General features: G+C 43.7%; 1 protein-coding gene across 2 annotated transcripts in view; it reads left to right on the forward strand.

Annotated features, from left to right (window-relative positions):
• The window catches only part of LOC106561388 (inactive tyrosine-protein kinase PRAG1), a 38,964-nt gene that overhangs the window by 11,609 nt on the left and 6,121 nt on the right, over positions 1 to 21,234 (forward strand). For both annotated transcript variants that reach the window (XM_014125317.3, XM_014125307.3), the window contains one exon: positions 10,287 to 10,453. In XM_014125317.3, coding sequence (XP_013980792.3) covers positions 10,287 to 10,453 — 167 coding nt within the window. The remainder of the gene's footprint in view (positions 1 to 10,286; positions 10,454 to 21,234) is intronic.

Below are 21,234 nucleotides of genomic sequence, written 5' to 3' on the forward strand. Positions count from 1 at the left end.
GAGTTACTGTCATACCTTGTCAATAGACTGCTTACAGGGTAAAGAAACCAATGCCATGATGGTGGGTGTTGAAATCCTCTTCATTGTGCTTTTTGAGGTGGAACGACCCTAGTGACAGTTGGTCCAAGCCGTTGTGTGTGGCCTACCATCTTACCCCCATCAGTCCTGTGTGTGTATTATGGGATGTGGGTGTGTCAGTTAGGTCAGGGCAGGACACCCGGATGGGTTGCCTAAAGTAGTGGAAGAGCAGATTGTTGCCCGGGGCAACTCCCAAACTGTCCATGGCAATGAGGTGCCACCCCCAGCCAAGATCCTCCACCCTCCCCCTCCCCCCTCGCCTCACCCCGAGATTAGCTTTATCCTTTCCGGATGGCAGAGAATAGACTAGATAGCATAGTTGCTGGGTTTGAAAGAGTACAGGGGAAACGCTGCAGTGAAGAAGTGGTGCGTTTGTGTGGTTTGTGGAGGTTATGAGATACGGGTGTTTTTATTTGGTGTTTGAAGGTGCCATTGCTTTCTCTGTGGAGAGAGACTTTAAATACACACATGACTCTTGTTGAGGGAGTGTTGCATTACTTCATAGCTTGTGGTTTTTGAACGAGAGTAAGGACCTGGAATCATAATGTGTCTGATGGCCATCCTACCTGGACCTTTGCTGATCCTTCAGTCTGAGGTACTGTATGAGACTTTTCTGAAACATACCTTTAGCCAAACTCTGTTGAACAAAAACAATAGGGTCTTGTAGATATGATCTAGTGAACTTTCTTTGTTGCCCTATGTTGAATAAGATGGTTCTAATCTTGGTAAAATTCTGATTCTGTGTTGTGTTTTTGGAAGTACTGCAAATTAAGGTTATTTTTCATCAGACCAAAACCATACAACTTATGGACTGAAACAATAACATTGCAGTGGGATCGAGATCGTTAGAGATCAGAGGCGATCTCTTGTCAGGTGTCCCCCATAGGTTGGCACTGCTTGTCAGAGCTGAGAGCTGAAACCAGCCCTGTGTGTGAAACCATTGCCTGCTGCCCAGATAGATACTGGCATCTCCTATCTGATTACATAAACCTCCCCATGTCATGCCTTCCAGGTTTATTTCTCCAGGGTTGGGATGTGGATGGAGGTTACAGGCTGCGTCCTAAATGGCACCCTATTCCCTTTATAATGCACTACTTATGACCAGAGACTAGGGCTCTCGTCAAAATGAGTGCACTATGAAGGGAATACGGTGCCATTTGGCATGCAGCCCCAGTCATCTGGATAGGAGGTGATGGGGTGAAACGCATCTTCCATAAAAGACGGTTGGCAAACAGACGGATGTAGGATATATCTGAACGTTAAATGGGTTATATCCATCCTGGGAGCATGACTGACAGAGACCTTGAGGACTCATAAAACATAAAGCTCTCTAAGGCGTAGCTCTCAGCGGTGGCAGACGGAGCACTGTGAAACCAAGCGTTGCTGCACCACACCACACGTCCCATTGCTGCTGCTGCTGCTTGTAGTTCTGCTCTGCACGTGTTATGGGTACAGTGACTGCTGCCCATAGAGAGAGGAGAGAGGGAAGAAGGGAGAGAGAAAGGGAGGGAGGAAAGGCCTGTGCCTGTACATTAATATACTTCCCAAAGAGGGAGGGAGGGAGGGCCCTGTGCCTGTACATTAATATCCCTGGCAGCAAGGCAGTGGTTTATGACTGGCCTGCTTTTCAAATGACCTTGTTGCTGAAACAATGGTCACTATTCTGCTCAAAATAATAACTCACCTGCATTTGCAAGGCAAGAAAATCAGCATTGCAACAGCATTACAACACACCAACGTTACTGGGGGAATCACTGAATGGTCCTGGAGTTGTGTGAACTCTTCCACACTTACTTCAAGTGAGTCGCTCTAGATAGGAAGTGTCTGCTAAATGCTTAAAAAGGAAATGAACGGTTCAGCCATTGAAACAGAATCTAGTCATTCTATGTCTATAGTGCTATAAGTATGTGTCACAGTGTGTCACTGGCTGCTGTCCTGTATTATAGATGGGATAATTTCTTCTTGGAACTGATACAGACTGTTGTGTTGCCTATGTGTTTTATTCGTTTATTTGGATCCCCATTCCCAGTTACAATCACAGCAGCTACAGCTACTCTTCCTGGGGTCCATGACTCATCACAGCAGGTTGTGTGCGTGCGGTGTATGTGCGTGGCCTCTTCACAGCAGGTAGTCCTCATCAGGCTGTGTTAATGTTGTACTTATAACCTCGCTAGCCTAACACCATGTTTAATTAACAGGCTAGCTTGCGGATGCTGCGGTGCTGCTGCTGAAAGAAGGCTACAGGAATGCTATTTTCACGACCAGCCATGGTGATAGGGTAGCATACAGAATGATGATGCTGTTACTTGACTTCATATCATAACATTCACTCCGTTTTCTCTATATTGACCAACAGCAATGAGGCAGTTATAGATCTGGATTGTATTTTCTGAGAAAGACCCGCATGAATGCATTCAGGGACCCTATATGTACATATAATGTACTCTATAATAATGTTATGATGAATTATCATAAGAGTGGGCTTCTCTATTGCTATTCATAGCAGCACATGACTCTCATCAATGGTCCTCATATCATCCTCTAACACTCTGTATCGATCGCTAAATAGGCTACTTGCCAAGGTCACCCTCTGACTCTGTAAAGAGAAATCGTGTTCTCAGTAATCTATTTCAACCAGAGCTGTCCTCCTCGATTCCCTATTCCACTTCCAATTTTAGAGACGCAATTGTGTGAATTGTCTTGTTCCATTTTTCAATGGAAATATTCATCATGACCAGGCTGGAACAGAAATCATTTTTAGATATGTTACTGTATAGTAATAGTATAGATGTAGTATATAATAGTTTAGATCAGGGGTGGGCAAACTTTTTGTCATGAGGGCCACATCTGGATTTCAAAATTCAACAAAGGGCCGCAGAGATTTTGTTTCACCGATTTGTTCCTCAAAATCAATTTGCGGGCAAGGAAAAGGGCAGTTATTTGAAATATATATGTCTATTATTATTTATACATACTTTCTATCTAGTTTTAGAGTTTCAAGTTAGGGATATGATAAATGAAAAAAATGTCTTAACGTTTAAATGGCAAAAAGTTTGGGTTTCACGGTGCGTACCTTTCAGATGGTTAAACATTTGGGCAGTCTTGATACAACATATTGAACAGAAATGCAATGGTTCATTGGCTCAGTCTAAAGCTTTGTACATACACTGCTGCCATCTAACGGCCAAAATTGAAATTGCGCCTAGATTCCTAAGTCATATATTAGCCTTTGTCTTGCATTTCAAAGGTGATGAAAACAAATACAAATAAAAAACGTTTTTTTTTCTTTGTATTATCTTTTACCAGATCGAATGTGTTATATTATCATACATTAGTATCACATTTCCGCAAATTTCAAAATGTTTCCTTTCAAATAGTATCAAGAATATGCATATCCTTGCTTCAGATCCTGAGCTACAGGCAGTTAGATGTATGTCATTTTAGGCAAAAATTAAAAACAAAAAAAAGGTCTGAGCTTTAATTAAGCATTGCACCTGTACTACCATTACAGCACCTCAATTCCACCTTGGAAAGTTTGCATTTCCTTCTCATTTAACTTCTCAAAGTATTGTCATACAGGACTTCGCTGCTCTCGCTTGCCTTCCTCTGCCATTTTCCCAACTATTAACGACGATGATGTAGTGGTGGAGAGCCGACTTCAAAATAATGGACGTCGATGCCCGGTGTCAACTCCCATTTTTGAGTGTCAAGATTACTTAGGAGACTGATTAGTTGCCGTACTTCCAAGAATACAAACACACATCTTTCATTGCCAGCTAGCGAGGGACAGAGAGAGAGGGGAGGGGCACAGTATAGGCAGGTTGGCCACCAGGTAGGCGTAAATGTACACTATTACTCAACCCCTTAGACACTGGTGATTTATCAGAAAGACATATGCCTGAAGAGCTAATGGAAGCCATGCCATTATAAACAAGGTTTCAGAGATTATTATTGTTTTGGTAACCTTTTTATCCAACCATCATCTGACAACGTAGTCACAGATCACACAGTTCAGGCAGGGGAAGTGATGGAGGCTGCGGCCTACTTTAAAGTTACCTCGCTACTAGGTAGCTATTCTCTTTTGTAACTCAAAGGAGGGCTGTGTGACTGAGAGAAATGGAGAAAGAGAAGAGAGAGAGAGAGAGACTCAGTACTGTAGAACATAATCTACCACAACATCACCCACAGGCAAGTGAGGCTCGTCTTTCAACACTGCCATCTGTAGTCCCCTTATAACTTAACCGCTTATAACTCACCCGCTCCTCAACCCCATATATCTCGCCCTCCCCTCCACCCTGATGCTTCTTTAAAAATACCACACGCATGTAATGATATCATGAGTGTCAACAGATCCACAAGGCTTCTTAGCACTGTTGTTTACTTTCTACATATTAGTTATAAGTACTGAGATCCAGACAAACACAGATGGATTACCTGTACACTGCAATTGACTTTTGAAGGTGAGGTGATTTACGGTAGAGCCTACAATAGCAGTGTTACCGGGAATGTGATAACTGGAAATGTCTGGGAAATTGCCTTTGAAAGTTTATCGCAGTGCACAGGACATTTACCTGTGTTTGTTTGGATCCCATCCTAAGTGTCCCTACGATTCAGAACAAATAACCTGTGCAGTTATAAGACATTGGCACTGTGTCATGAGACCCTAATGATGGGAGGCTGTCCATGCATGTCTTCTCTTAAAGGCTCAATCTCACTCAAGGTCCGTCCCTGTAATGTATCCCTGACTGTCACCGAGGAGGTTGTCTTTACATTTACTCAGGACACTAATTAAAACTATTCCATTCCTATGGTAGCTGGGGGGGAAATCTGATGAGGGAAATCTGATATTTAGGATACAAATGATCTCAGAGTTTGAAACTTAGAGAGAGTACCTCAACCTCTCACTCACTCACTCTTCCCTCTCCCCCCCACCACACTCTCTCTCACACACCACACTCTGTCCTTTACTTTTTACCTCCACCTCAACATTTCCACCGTCTTTCATCATCATACAGTGCCTTGCAAAAGTATTCATCCTCCTTGGTGTTTTTCCTATTTCGTTGCATCACAACCTGTAATTTAAATTGATAAAAAATTGCCCAAATTGGTGAAGTGAAATAAAAATAATTACTTGTTTACATTTTTTTCAAATGGAAAAGTGGTGCGTGCACATGTATTCACCCCCTTTTCTATGAAGCCCCTAAATAAGATCTGGTGCAACCAATTACCTTCAGAAGTCACATAATTAGATAAATAAAGTCCACCTGTGTGCAATTGTAATGGCCGTCGTCAGAATTAGACCAAGGTGCAGAGGAGGATGTGTTCATCATTAGAATTTTAATTCAAAAAGAGAACACTTTACAAAAACGAAACAAAAACGACCAGAAACAGTCCTGTCAGGAAAACACACTAACAGAATACAATCACCCACAAAAACCCAAAGGAAAACCAGGCTACTTATGTGTGACTCCCAATCAGCAACAACGAACAACAGCAGTGCCTGATTGGGAGCCACACACGGCCCAAAACAAAGAAATACAAAAACATAGAAAAATGAACATAGAACGCCCACCCAATGTAACACCCTGGCCTAACCAAAATAAAGAACAAAAACCCCTCTCTATGGCCAGGGCGTAACAGTACCCCCCCCCCCCCCCAAAGGTGCGGATTCCGGCTGCAAAACCTGACTCTGAAGGGGAGGGTCCGGGTGGGCCTTCTTACGGCGGCGGCTCAGGTGCGGGATGTGGCCTCCGCTCCACCCTCGGCGTCGCCCACTTAGGTGGCGGCCCTGGCCGCGCCGGAGGACTGGTGGGCGACCCTGACTGTGCCCGGCTGGCGGACGATTCTGGTTGCGCCCGGCTGGCGGGCGACCCTGGCTGCGCCCGGTTGGCGGGTGACCCTGGCAGCTCCGGCGGCTCCGGGCTGGCGTGCGGCTCCGGCGGCACTGACCCAGGATTCACCAGGCTGGGGAGACATGAAGGAGGCCTGGCCCTGGGCGCAGGCACAGGACTCACCGAGCTGGGGAGACATGAAGGAGGCCTGGCCCTGGGCGCTGGCACAGGACTCACCGGGCTGGCGGGCGGCTCCGGACAGGCGGGTGGCTCTGGCGGCTCCGGACAGGCGGGCGGCTCTGGCGGCTCCGGACTGGCGGGCGGCTCTGGCCCAGGACTCACCAGGCTGGCGAGGCATGAAGGAGGCCTGGCTCTGGGCGCAGGCACTGGACTCACCAGGCTGGGGAGACCCACTAGAGGCCTGGTCCGTGGAGGAGGCACAGGACTGACCAGGATGGGGAGACCCACTGGAGGCCTGGTCCGTGGAGAAGGCACAGGACTGACCAGGATGGGGAGACCCACTGGAGGCCTGGTCCGAGGAGGAGGCACAGGATAAAACGGGCTGTGGGGGAGCACTGGAGTTCTGGTACGTAGGCTCTTTACCCACACTCCAGGCTGAATGCCCACTTTGGCCATGCACGGGCGGAGCGCAGGCATTGGGCAAACTGGACCCTCCCAGCGCCCTGGAGACACAGTGCGCAGAGCCGGTGCAGGATAACCTGGACTGAAAAGGCGCACTGGAGACCAGACGCGCTGAGCCGGCACAATCCGTCCTGGCTCGATGCCTGCACTCGCATGGCACTTGCGGGGGGCTGGCCTATAGCGCACCGGGCTATGAACGCGCACTGGAGACACCGTGCGCTTAACCGCATAACACGGTGCCTGACCAGTACTGTGCTGCCTCCAGTAAGCACGGGGAGTTGGCTCAGGTCTACCGCCTGACTCCGCCAATCTCCCCGTGTGCCCCCCCCAAAAAAAATTTGGGGGCTGCCTCCCATGTCCGTCGCTCTCCCTCGGCAGGTTGTTGCAGTGGTCAAATAATTGATCCCATGTCCAGTCAATCCTTGACTCCAACACCTCCAGCGACCAGGATGCCATGACCTCCCGAGCACGCTGCTTCATCCCCTCATTGTGCTGCTCCTTCCTCCGCTGCTTGGTCTGTCTTTGGTGGGTGATTCTGTAACGGCCGTCGTCAGAATTAGACCAAGGTGCAGCGGAGGATGTGTTCATCATTAGAATTTTAATTCAAAAAGAGAACACTTTACAAAAACGAAACAAAAACGACCAGAAACAGGCCTGTCAGGAAAACACACTAACAGAATACAATCACCCACAAAAACCCAAAGGAAAACCAGGCTACTTATGTGTGACTCCCAATCAGCAACAACGAACTACAGCTGTGCCTGATTGGGAGCCACACACGGCCCAAAACAAAGAAAAACAAAAACATAGAAAAATGAACATAGAACGCCCACCCAATGTAACACCCTGGCCTAACCAAAATAAAGAACAAAAACCCCTCTCTATGGCCAGGGCGTTACAGCAATCTAAGTGTCACATGATCTCAGTATACATACACCTGTTGTGAAAGACCCCAGAGTCTGCAACACCACTAAGCAAGGGGCACCACCAAGCAAGCAGCACCATGAAGACCAAGGAGCTCTCCAAACAGGTCAGGGACAATGTTGTGGAGAAGTACAGATCAGGGTTGGGTTATAAAAGAATATCAGAAACTTTGAACATCCCACGGAGCACCATTAAATCCATTATAAAAAAATGTTAAGAATATGGCATCACAACAAACATGCCAAGAGAGGGCCCACCACCAAAACTCACGGACCAGGCAAGGAGGGCATTAATCAGAGAGGCAACAAAGAGACCAAAGATAACCCTGAAGGAGCTGCAAAGCTCCACAGCGGAGATTTGAGTATCTGTCCATAGGACCACTTTAAGCCGTACACTCCACAGAGCTGGGCTTTACGGAAGAGTGGCCAGAAAACAGCCATTGCTTAAAGAAAAAAATAAGCAAACATGTTTGGTGTTCGCCAAAAGGCATGTGGGAGACTCCCCAAACCTATGGAAGAAGGTACTCTGGTGGGATGAGACTAAAATTGAGCTTTTTGGCCATCAAGAAAAACCCTATGTCTGGCGCAAACTCAACACCTTTCATCACCCCGAGAACCCCATCCCCACAGTGGGATGTTTTTCATTGGCAGGGACTGGGAAACTGGTCAGAATTGAAGGAATGATGGATGGAGCTAAATACAGGGAAACACTTGAGGGGAAACCTGTTTCAGTCTTCCAGAGATTTGAGACTGGGACGGAGGTTCACCTTCCAGCAGGACAATGACCCTAAGCATACTGCAAAAGCAACACTCAAGTGATTTAAGGGGAAACATCTAAAGCCCAGACCTCAATCCAATTGAGAATCTATGGTAAGACTTATAGATTGCTGTACACCAGCGGAACCCATCCAACTTGAAGGAGCTGGAGCAGTTTTGCCTTGAAGAATGGGCAAAAATCCAAGTGGCTAGATGTGCCAAGCTTATAGAGACATGCCCCAAGAGACTTGCAGCTGTAATTGCTGCAAAAGGTGTCTCTACAAAGTATTGACTTTGGGGGGGTGAATAGTTATGCACGCTCAAGTTTTCCGTTTTTTGTCTTATTTCTTGTTTGTTTCACAATAAAAAATATTTTGCATCTTCAAAGTGGTAGGCCTGTTGTGTAAATCAAATGATACAAACCCCCCCCAAAAAATATATTTGAATTCCAGGTTGTAAGGCAACAAAATAGGAAAAATGCCAAGAGGGGTGAATACTTTCGCAAGCCACTGTAAACCTTTGGTGTGAAAATGTCACGTCCTGACCAGCAGAGGGAGTAATTGTATTAGTTTTGGTCAGGACGTGGCAGAGGGTTTGTGTTGTGTGTAGGTTCTAGGTAGGTTTTCTATGTGTAGGTTGGGTGCTGGACTCTCAATTGGAGGCAGGTGTTTCTAGTTGCCTCTGATTGGGAGTCCTGTAAACAGGTGTATGTTTTTCTTTGTGGTTGTGGGTAGTTGTTTGTGAGCACTGCTTTTGTTTAGCCTGCCACACTGTTCTTGTCGTGAGTATTGTTTATTGTTTTTTCCTGTGGATGCTTTGCTCATGTTTTTTTTAAAAGATGAGTATCCACATTCCCGCTGCGTATTGGTCCTCCCTTCAACACGGCAATATTTATGACAGAAAAATGATACTGGGTCCTGCTCTGCTCAATCATGAGAAGGGTTCTCACACACACACACACACACACACTTTTTGTTGTGGTCATTTACGAGGTGATTGTAGTTAAAAGGCCCGGTGGATAGAGCAATAGAGCCAGTCAATCTGAGCTGAGATGAAGGAACCGGTCCTATGCGCTGTTATCCCATTAACCAGCTATAACGAAGTAACTGAATAGCAGTGGCCGGCTTGTCACTCAGTCTAATTGCGACCCATGATCAGAAAAACTACCCCAGGAGGATGGAGCTCTTTTTCATTCCGATATAATCAGATAGGCACAATCATGGCAAGGGAAACCAAAAATTGATTTTCTATCTATCGTTTTAGAGTAGAGCTTTTGTCGGTTGATTTGGAGAACAGGTAAATTATTAAATGGGGCTAGAAGGTGGAAAGTGGCAAACATTTTCAAAAACAGCATTATTGTCCCCTAGCACTTAAACGGTCAATTCGGCAAACTACAGTGTCTGTATTGTCTCTTTTTCACGAATTGGCATTGTTTTGGTTGTAAGTATTGTGTGCTAGAAAATTCTTTATCTAAAGAGACACAGCAAAAACAAACACTCAGTCAGCCAGGAAAGTGAGAATAATCTATCTGATGTTTTATGTGTTGTTGTGAAGAGTTGAGGCAAGTTACCAAATGGAGTGGCCTTACTGTCTTATTCACATCCAGACAGGTTGAGATATCTAGATAAGATGAAAGGGAAACTTGATATTTGGCTCACAGAGACAAAAGTAGATTGTAAACAACCGTCTCCTTCCCTGAAGCAAAACTGACAGGGAAGCAGCATACAACACAACACACACAAACAACACACGCTCGACCAGTTTCCTGAAATTAGACAGGAGTACTAAGATTCTGTGTTCTTTTTAACTGGTTGGAAGAATAGAGAACACCGTCTGTAATTGTTGAGAGGTGCAATAGAGACATTTTGTTAATTGTTTTCAAGCAGTGCAAGCATCAGACATGATAACAGTGAGTGTTCATTTGTTTTTAATGGTGGGAAGCTGTTTTGTAATTTTTAATTTAACTTCCTGGTTATAGAGATAAGGCACTAAACAACCCCCCCACACACATACACACACACACAGTCAGTCAGTCTCTATGTTCCTCTCTCTGCAGGGTGTCTGGTAAGATGAGTCAGAGCAGTGTGGAGCTGGACCGGTGTAGCCAGCAGGGCTCCGTAGAGAGCCTGTCCTACAGTCTCTGTGGCCTGGGGAGCAGCAGCCTGCCTACAGCCTCTATTGACAGCCTGCCTGGAGGTTCCAACAGAGCCCTCTCTGATTCTGGTGAGTACAGCCACCCGCCGGGACACAAAAACTAGGGACGAGATACGAGAGCAGAAGAAAAAAAATAAGAGCGCTACACGCAAGGCTGTGCGATTTGGACAAAATATCGAATTGTGTTTTTTTTGGGCCAGATATTGCAATGGCGATTATGAATTGCGATTTTAAAACATACAAACTGTGGTAACTAAATATAAAAACAAATGAAACAAATATTTTCCAACATTGTTGTAGGCTACATATGATAATAGATAGGATTATTACACCTACATACAGTAGAAGTCGGAGGTTTACATACACTTAGGTTGGAGTCATTAAAACTCGTTTTTCAACCACTCCACAAATTTCTTGTTAACAAACTATAGTTTTGGCAAGTCGGTTAGGACATCTACTTTGTGCATGACACAAGTCATTTTTCCAACAATTGTGTACAGACAGATTATTTCACATATAATTCACTGTATCACAATTCCAGTGGGTCAAAAGTTTACATACACTAAGTTGACTGTGCCTTTAAACAGCTTGGAAAATTCCAGAAAATGATGTCATGGCTTTAGAAGCTTCTGATAGGCTAATTGACATCATTTGAGTCAACTGGAGGTGTATGTGTGGATGTACAGTGGATATAAAAAGTCTACACACCCCTGTTAAAATGCCAGGTTTTTGTGATGTAAAAGAACGAGACAAAGATAAATCATGTCAGAACTTTTTCTACTGTTAATGTGACCTATAATGTGAACAATTCAATTGAAAAACAAACTGAAATCTTCGAGGGGGAAAAATGAAAAATAGAAACCTTACAATAACCTGGTTGCATTAGTGTGCACACCCTCTTATAACTGGGGATGTGGCTGTGTTCAGAATTAACCAATCACATTCAAACTCATGTTAAATATAAGTCATTACACACCTGCCATCATTTAAAGTGACTCTGATTAATCACAAATAAAGTTCAGCTGTTCTAGTAGGATTTTCCTGACATTTTCTTAGTTGCATCTCAGAGCAAAAGCCATGGTCCGCAGAGAGCTTCCAAAGCATCAGAGGGATCTCATTGTTGAATGATATCAGTCAGGAGAAGGGTACAAAATAATTTCCAAAGCATTACATAAACCATGGAACACAGTGAAGACAGTCATCATCAAGTGGAGAAAATATAGCACCACAGAGACATTACCAATAACTGGACGTCCCTCCAAAATGTATGAAAAGACGAGAACAAAACTGGTCAGGGAGGCTTCCAAGAGGCCTACAGCAACATTAAAGGAACTGCAGGAATTTCTGGCAAGTACTGGCTGTGTGCTACATGTGACAACAATCTCCCGTATTCTTCATATGAATGGGCTATGGGGTAGGGTGGCAAGACGGAAGCCTTTTCTTACAATGAAAAACATCCAAGCCCGGCTGAAGTTTGCAAAAACAAACATCAAGTCCCCCAAAAGCATGTGGGAAAATGTGTTATGGTCTGATGAAACCAAGGTTGAACCTTTTGGCCATAATTCCAAAAGTTATGTTTGGCGCAAAAACAACACTGCACATCACCCAAAGAACACCATACCCACAGTGAAGCATGGTGGTGGCAGCATCATGCTTTGGGGCTGTTTTTCTTCAGCTGGAACCGGGGCCTTAGTCAGGGTGGAGGGAATTCTAAACAGTTCCAAATACCAGGCAATTTTGGCACAAAACCTTCAGGCGTCCATAGAAAGCTGAAGATAAAGAGGAAGTTCACCTTTCAGCACGACAACGACCCAAAGCACACATCCAAATCCACGAAAGCATGGCTTCACCAGAAGAAGATTAACGTTTTAGAATGGCCCAGCCAGAGCCCAGACCTGAATCCAATTGAACATCTCTGGGGTGATCTGAAGAGGACTGTGCACAGGAGATGTCCTCGCAATCTGACAAATTTGGAGCACTTTTGCAAAGAAGAGTGGGCAAATATTGCCACATCAAGATGTGCCATGCTAATAGACTCCTACCCAAAAAGACTGAGTGCTGTAATAAAATCAAAAGGTGCTTCAACAAAGTATTAGTTTAAGGGTGTGCACACTTATGCAACCAGGTTATTGTGAGTTTTTTATTTTTCCCCCTCAAAGATTTCAGTTTGTTTTTCAATTGAATTGTTCTCGTTATAGGTCACATTAAAGGTGGAATAAGTTCTGACATGATTTATCTTTGTCTCATTATTTTACATCACAAAAACCTGGCATTTTAACAGGGGTGTGTAGACTTTTTAAATCCACTGTATTTCAAGGCCTACCTTCAAACTCAATGCCTCTTTGCTTGACATGGGAAAATCTCAGAAAAAGAATTGTAGACCTACACAAGTCTGGTTAATCCTTGGGAGCAATTTCCAAACGCCTGAAGGTACCACGTTCATCTGTACAAACAATAGTATGCAAGTATAAACACCATGGGACCACGCAGCCGTCATACCGCTTGGGAAGGAGACGCGTTCTGTCTCCTAGAGATGAACGTACTTTGGTGCGAAAGTGCAAATCAATCCCAGAACAACAGCAAAGGACCTTGTGAAGATGCTGGAGGAAACAGGTACAAAAGTATCTATATCCACAGTAAAACGAGTCCTATATCGACATAACCTGAAAGGCCGCTCAGCAAGGAAGAAGCCACTGCTCCAAACTGCCATAAAAAATCCAGACTACGGTTTGCAACTGCACATGGGGACAAAGATTGTACTTTTTGGAGAAATGTCCTCTGGTCTGATGAAACAAAAATAGAACTGTTTGGCCATAATGACCATCGTTATGTTTGGAGGAAAACGGGGGACGCTTGCAAGCCGAAGAACACCATCCCAACCGGGAAGCACGGGGGTGGCAGCATCATGTTGTGGGGGTGCTTTGCTGCAGGAGGGACTGGTGCACTTCACAAAATAGATGGCATCATGAGGTAGGAATATTATGTGGATATATTGAAGCAAAATCTCAAGACATCAGTCAGGAAGTTAACCTGTTGGGTCTAGGGGGCAGCATTTGCACGTCTGGATAAAAAAAATGTACCCGATTTAATCTGGTTACTAATCCTACCCAGTAACTAGAATATGCATATACTTATTATATATGGATAGAAAACACTCTAAAGTTTCCAAAACTGTTTGAATGGTGTCTGTGAGTATAACAGAACTCATTTGGCAGGCAAAACCCTGAGACATTTTCTGACAGGAAGTGGATACCTGATGTGTTGTATTGACTTTAAACCTATCCCATTGAAAAACACAGGGGCTTAGGAATATTTTGGCACTTCCTATTGCTTCCACTAGATGTCACCAGCCTTTACAAAGTGTTTTGAGTCTTCTGGAGGGAGATCTGACCGAACAAGAGCCATGGAACGATGATGTCCCATTAGACACCTGGCGCGCGTGTTCATGTTGGGTACCCTCGTTCCAATACGTTATAAAAGAGTATGCATTCGTCCACCTTGAATATTATTCATGTTCTGGTTAAAAAAGGCCCTAATGATTTATGCTATACAACGTTTGACATGTTTGAACGAACGGAAATATATTTTTTCCCCTCGTTCATGACGAGAAGTCCGGCTGGCTTACATCATGTGCTAACGAGACGGAGATTTTTGGACATAAATGATGAGCTTTTTTGAACAAAACTACATTCGTTATGGACCTGTGATACCTGGAAGTGACATCTGATGAAGAGAATCAAAGGTAATGGATTATTTACATAGTATTTTCGATTTTAGATCTCCCCAACATGACGTCTAGTCTGTATCGCAACGCATATTTTTCTGGGCGCAGTGCTCAGATTATTGCAAAGTGTGATTTCCCAGTAAGGTTATTTTTAAATCTGGCAAGTTGATTGAGTTCAAGAGATGTAAATCTATAATTCTTTAAATGACAATATAATATTTTACCAATGTTTTCTAATTTTAATTATTTAATTTGTGACGCTGACTTGACTGCCGGTTATTGGAGGGAAACGATTTCCTCAACATCAATGCCATAGTAAAACGCTGTTTTTGGATATAAATATGAACTTGATAGAACTAAAAATGCATGCATTGTCTAACATAATGTCCTAGGAGTGTCATCTGATGGAGATTGTAAAAGGTTAGTGCATCATTTTAGCTGGTTTTATGGTTTTGGTGACCCTGTCTTTGACTTGACAAAACATTACACACAACTCTTGTAAATGTACTGTCCTAACATACTCTAAATGTATGCTTTCGCCGTAAAACCTTTTTGAAATCGTAAAACGTGGTTAGATTAAGGAGATGTTTATCTTTCAAATGGTGTAAAATAGTTGTATTTTTGAAAAATTTGAATTTTGACATTTATTTGGATTCAAATTTGCCGCTCTTGAAATGCACCTGCTGTTGATGGAGTGCACCACGGGTGGCACGCTAGCGTCCCACCTAGCCCCAAGAGGTTAAAGCTTGGTCGCAAATGTGTCTTCCAAATGGACAATGACCCCAAGCATTCTTCCAAAGTTGTGGCAAAATGGCTTGAGGACAACAAAGTTATTGGAGTGGCCATCACAAAGCCCTGACCTCAATCCATAGAAAATGTGTGGGCAGAACTGAAAAAGTGTGTGCGAGCAAGGAGCCCTTACAAACCTGACTCAGTTACACCAGCTCTGTCAGGAGGAATGGGACAAAAATCACCCAACTTATTGTGGGAAGCTTGTGGAAGGCTACCCGAAACGTTTGACCCAAGTTTAAATTGTTTAAGGAAATGCTACCAAATACTAATTGAGTGTATGTAAACTTCTGACCCACTGGGAATGTGATGAAAGAAATAAAAGCTGAAATCATTCTCTCTACTATTATTCTGACATTTCACATTCTTAAAATAAAGTGTGATCCTAACTGACCTAAGACAGGGAATTTTTACTAGGATTAAATGTCAGGAATTGTGAAAAACTGAGTTTAAATGTATTTGGCTAAGGTGTATGTAAACCTCCGACTTCAACTGTATTAAAACACATTTTTATTATCAAAATAGTGTGCTATAAGCACAGCACTTATTAATTAATGAATAACATAATGAGTTCCTTATTTCTATTTTACCTTTATGAGCTCTTAATTAACGTAAGTTAAGTGTTTATTCAGGTACCCATAGGCTACAGATGGAATAGGAAGCTTATGATTGTGTAATTATGTATAAGTAGACTCAATCGTTATTATAATTGAAATGATAAGACAAAGTGCCTTAACAAAAACAATTAACACATAGGTTACCGATTGCAAGGTGCAGCCTGTGTCCAAAACAATGGAGTTTGGTCCAGTCATTCAATGCGACATTCAATGTTTCAACTTCTCCCTTCATTTTGTTATACAGTGTTGGGATGGCGACTTGGGAGAAATATGTGCGAGATGGAATCTTGTATCTCCTGTCCAGCTTGTTTATCATCTTCTTGAAGTCATCTTTGCTGACTGTGTAAATAGGAACATTTCTAAAGCTATGTGATTTCTATGTGTCTGCAATCAATGCCTGTTTAGGCGGCTGTTTGTGGCTGAGGGGCTTTGCTATTCAGATGTTTTTTTCACCATGCAATCATCGTAAAGTAGGGGATGGTTATTCTTCAAATGATTTAATTTGGTTGACATCGGTTTGCCTGTAGCCAAAATACTGCCATACCACTGAAGGTGCGCCCTTCTTTGGCACCAAATCAACATTGTTGTTCTGACACACACACACACAGGTAAAGCCCTTTCGTTCCTCACCAGAGTCTATCTGCGAGCTTTAAGCAGGGACGCTTGTGATTGGCCAGCATGCACAAGCCATGCAGAGAGTGAGAGAGTTCGCTTGTGATTTGTCAGCATCCTCTGTGCATGTACAGATGTAGGATCTACATTTGAGCCAGTTTGCTACAGCAGGAAATTAATCCTGCAGCAAAAGGAAATGTGAATTATTATGTGGATTATAATTAATGGACATTTTTGAATGGGTTGATACATTTTTCGTAAGGGAAAATCAAGTCTGAAATTTCAAAGTGGAATTCTCAACTATGCTACAAATATTTAATTTCCTGCATTTAAGATCCTACATCTGTAGAGAGTGAATGAACAGAGTCTAGCACATCTTATTGGAGGAGGTACCGTAGTCTAGTTTTTTTTTTTATTAACGGAGTGTCAAAGAAAGAAGAAAATCGCAGCCTCTTGCGATATGGATGTTGCACGTCAATAATCGCAATTTTGATCTGAATTCGATTAATTGTGCAGCCATAACTACACTTATCCAACATCATTGGGGGAAATAATGTAAAAGAATTGTGCCCCAGAGTTGGTCCTGGGGGAAATCTTGCCCTTTATACCATGTTACATGATTAGGAAAAACGTCTTTGCTTGTTTTCCATTTGTGGTAGTCACATGGTTCTACTAGAAGGAAGCCATCTAACTAGGTTGAAATTGAGAGAACAAATCAGAAGAGAAAAAGGCGACTGCAGATATGAGGTTATAGTAGCAGAAGTCAAGTGTTCATTTCTCTGTCCTCTTTCAAATGGTCCCGTGTGGCTCAGTTGGTAGAGCATGGTGTTTGCAACGCCAGGGTTGTAGGTTCGATTCCCACGGGGGACCAGTACGGAGAATTTTTTTTTTGAAATGTATGCATTCACTACTGTAAGTCGCTCTGGATAAGAGCATCTGCTAAATGACTAAAATGTAAATTGTCTGTGTGACCAGCCTTTGTTTTGAAATATACTTTTTCCAGATAGACAGATTGAATCAGTGTGCGTGCGTGTGTGTTTGAGTGCAAGTGAGTGTGTGCGTGTCTAACCCTGCACACTGCTGGCTGAGGTCTGACGCACCATCACTCTTGTTTGGCGTCACAGTCTTCGTCTCTCCATATAAGCCCAGGGGACGCAACCCAAATGGCACCTTGTTCTCTATGTAGTGCACTACTTATGACCATAGGTCTCCTGTCAAAAGTAATGCACTACATGAGGAATATGGTGCCATTTGGGACACTCCCAGACAGTATGTAATTGCCTCACTTCCTGGGAAGTGTTTGAAGAGATAATTATGGGACTTTGATAACAAGGAAAATAAGGGCTTTTGCTGCTCCATGCATACATGCCATCTTTCCTTTAGATTTCCGCTCTGGAAACACACTCATTTAGTCGGTGTTACAAATGTGACTCTATGACTCTATTTCCTACAGTGTTCACTACTTTTGACCAGAGCCCAAATAGGGTGCCATTTGAGATGCAGCCTTAGACTATGGAGTGTCACATTCTTTATATTGTACTCTTTTATTCACCATTTCCTAATGGTATAGCACAGCAGACATGTTGACCATCATATTGAACTCCCTCACTACACCCTCTCAGGGAACTTTGAATAGATGAAATGTGACTAAGATATTAGACGTTATAAGGGAGGGCCACAGTGACTCAGTGATAGGATGGGTGCAGCTCGCCAAAGTCACCCAGGCAGATGCTGTTGTGGACTTTAATGTAGGTTTATGGGTGAGGGGTAATTTACTGTAGGTCTATGGGTGAGGGATAATGTAGATTGCTCTTTTGGCTAAGACGGTTGGCTTTGAGTTGCGTGTGTTGCTGGGCAGAAGATCGCTAGTTTCGGGGCAGAACAGAATGCAATCTGTTACATATGGATAATGTACGGTATGTTTATGGAAACGTACTATAGGTTTATGGGTTAGGGTTAATGTACTGTAGGTTTGTCGGTGAGGGGTAATGTACTGTATTGGTAATGCACTATATATTTATAGCATTCTGGGTGAGGGAGGCACAAGGACACAAAGCTCCAATTATAAGAATCAATACAGGCGCCTGAGGCGGTAGGCTCCTAGTTCAATAGTAACTACTAGCGGCAGTTAGTCGCTCTCCTCACTCTCCCTATTGCTCAGTCTCTGAACCCTTGGTGGCCAATTGTACCTGTTCTATACCAACCCTGTTTATGGTCGAGATATGTGTTTCCTGGGGATGTAACGATTCACTAATACGCATTGGTCCCTAGTTCAAATGTTTAAGGTACTCGGGACCCCAAACCAATCCAGATCTAGCATGCATCAGTCAGAAAATCGATTCAAAGGTTACGAATCGTCGGTTAGTTTTTTTCCTCTTCTCAAATAACTTTCCTTCTACCTTCTGAAAATACCGCTCTTTTAAATGCGTTGATAGTCATTGATCTACAAGTCCCTTTGCGTGCCGAACAACCCCGGGGAATATCAGTAGCCTAGTCAAACTGCACACTGTGCCCAGCTTCGCGCACTGCCCGAAGAGAGGTCTATTTCTGATCTTGTATAGCTGCATTCAAATGCTTGTAAAATGGCTTGCACAATATTAGGCTTTATTAGTTCATTGACAACCAATATCATTTTCAAGCTTATTGTTATCAAATGCGCTGTTGAAAATGGTGTTTTACCAGAATAAAAGTAAGCTACCAGAGACACAACTCTGATCTGGCTATAGCCTACCTGCTGATCGAGGCTTGCGTTCGATTTTATTTTGATTGTTCAGGTTCACCATCATCAATAGTTTGGATAGTTTTGCTTTAAACAGTCAGTGTATTCAGAAAGTATTCAGACCACTTTACTTTTTCCACATTGTTATGTTCGTCTTATTGTAAAATGGATTTAATACCAAATAAAAACTCAGTCTACACACAATACTCCATAATGACAAAGCAAAAACAGTTTTTTAGACAGAAAAAAACAAACAGCTACCGTAATTTCCGGACTATTGAGCGCACTTGAATATAAACCGCACCCACTGAATTAAAAAATATATATTATTTTGAACATAAATAAGCCGCACATGTCTATAAGCCGCAGGTGCCTACCGGTACATTGAAACAAATTATCTTTACACAGGCTTTAACGAAACACGGCTTGTAACAAAAATAAATAGGCTTTAACGAAACACGGCTTGTAACAAAAATAAATAGGCTTTAACGAAACACGGCTTGTAACAACAACAACAAAAAATTAGCAGTAAGCTTTAGTTGTCTTTTTGCACTGAGTCAATTCCTCACGCTGCTGTTTCCAACGTCTTATCATCGACTCATTAAGACCAAGCTCCCGTGCAGCAGCTCTATTTCCTTTTCCAACAGCCTGTTCAATCGCCTTCAACTTGAAAGCTGTATCATATGCATTTCTCCGTGTCTTTGCCATGATGAGGGTGACAAAATGACTACCGTAATCAGAATGATGGGAAGTTTGAGAGCGCTCGATTTAATCTAAACAGTAAACAAAAATTTTTTTTGACCTTAACCCGTTCGGCAATTTCATTGGTCTAATGAAAGCTTCATGCCGCCAAAAAACTGAGCACGTCACAGAATGTGTTTTTTTGGGGAGAAAAAATTTGTTTAAGCCGCAAGGTTCAAAGCGTGGGGAAAAAGTTGCGGCTTATAGTCCGGAAATGACGGTAAAACCAGGAATTGTGCGTAGAGCTCCAAGACAGGATTGTGTTGAGGCACAGATCTGGGGAAGGGTACCAAAACATTTCTGCAGCATTGAAGGTCCCCAAGAATGCAGTTGCCTTCATCATTTTTAAATGGAAGAAGTTTGGAACCACCAAGACTCTCCCTAGAGCTGGCCACCCGGGCAAACTGAGCAATCGAGGGAGAAGGTCCTTGGTCAGGGAGGTGACCAAGAACCCGATGGTCACTCTGACTGAGCTCCAGAGTTCCTCTGTGGAGATAAGAGAGCCTTGTAGAAGGACAACCATTTCTGCAGCACTCCACCAATCAGGCTTTTATGGCTTTTATGGCCAGACGGAAGCCACTCCTCAGTAAAAGGCACATGACAGCCCACTCGGTTTGCCAAAAGGCACCTAAAGGACTCTCAGACCATGAGAAACAAGATTCTCTGGTCTGACGAAACCAAGATTGAACACTTTGGCCTGAATGCCAAGCGTCACGTCTGGGGGAAACCTGGCACCATCCCTGCTGTGAAACATGGTGGTGGTAGCATCATGCTGTGGGGATGTTTTTCAGCGGCAGGGGCTGGGAGACTAGTCAGGATCAAGGGAAAGATGAATGGAGCAAAGTACCGAGAGATCCTACATGAAAACCTGCTCCAGAGTGTTCATGACCTCAGACTGGGGCGAAGTTCACCTTCCAACAGGATAATAACCCTAAGCACACAGCCAAGACAACGCAGGAGTGGTTTCAGGACAAGTCTCTGATTGTCCTTGAGTGGCCCAGCCAGAGCCCGGACTTGAACCCGATCGAACATCTCTGGAGAGACCTGAAAATAGCTATGCAGCAACGCCTCCCATCCAACCTGACAGAGCTTGAGAGGATATGCAGAGAACAATGGGAGAAACTCCCCAAATACAGGTGTGCCAAGCTTGTATCATCATACCCAAGAAGACTCGAGGCTGTAATCACTGCCAAAGGTGCTTCAACAAGGGCCTCCTGAGTGGCGCAATGGTCTAAGGCACTGTACCGCAGTGCTAGTTATGCCACTAGCAATCGAGGGAGATCCTGGTTCGAGTCCAGGCTCTGTCGCAGCCGGCCGCAACCGGGAGACCCATGGGGCGGTGCACAATTGGCCCAGCGTTGTCCAGATTAGGGGAGGGTTTGGCTGGCAATCAGGCTCTAGCAACTCCTGTGACAGGTGTACTGCACACTGACAAGGTTGCCAGGTGTATGGTGTTTCCTCAGACATGTTGGCTTCTGGGTATTGTGTCAAAAAGCATTGCGGCTGGGTTGTGTTTCAGAGGATGCACGGCTCTCGACCTTCACCTTTTGTCTGGAGACAAAAAGCATACATGCACTACTACCCCCCCCCCCCCCCCCCCCCCAATCTGATAGTGGTGTGATAGATGCCCAGAGTCTCCCTTATGGCT

This window comes from Salmo salar, chromosome 01 (assembly GCF_965601325.2).
Source record: "Salmo salar chromosome 01, fSalSal1, whole genome shotgun sequence".
Classification (NCBI taxonomy): Eukaryota; Metazoa; Chordata; class Actinopteri; order Salmoniformes; family Salmonidae; genus Salmo; species Salmo salar.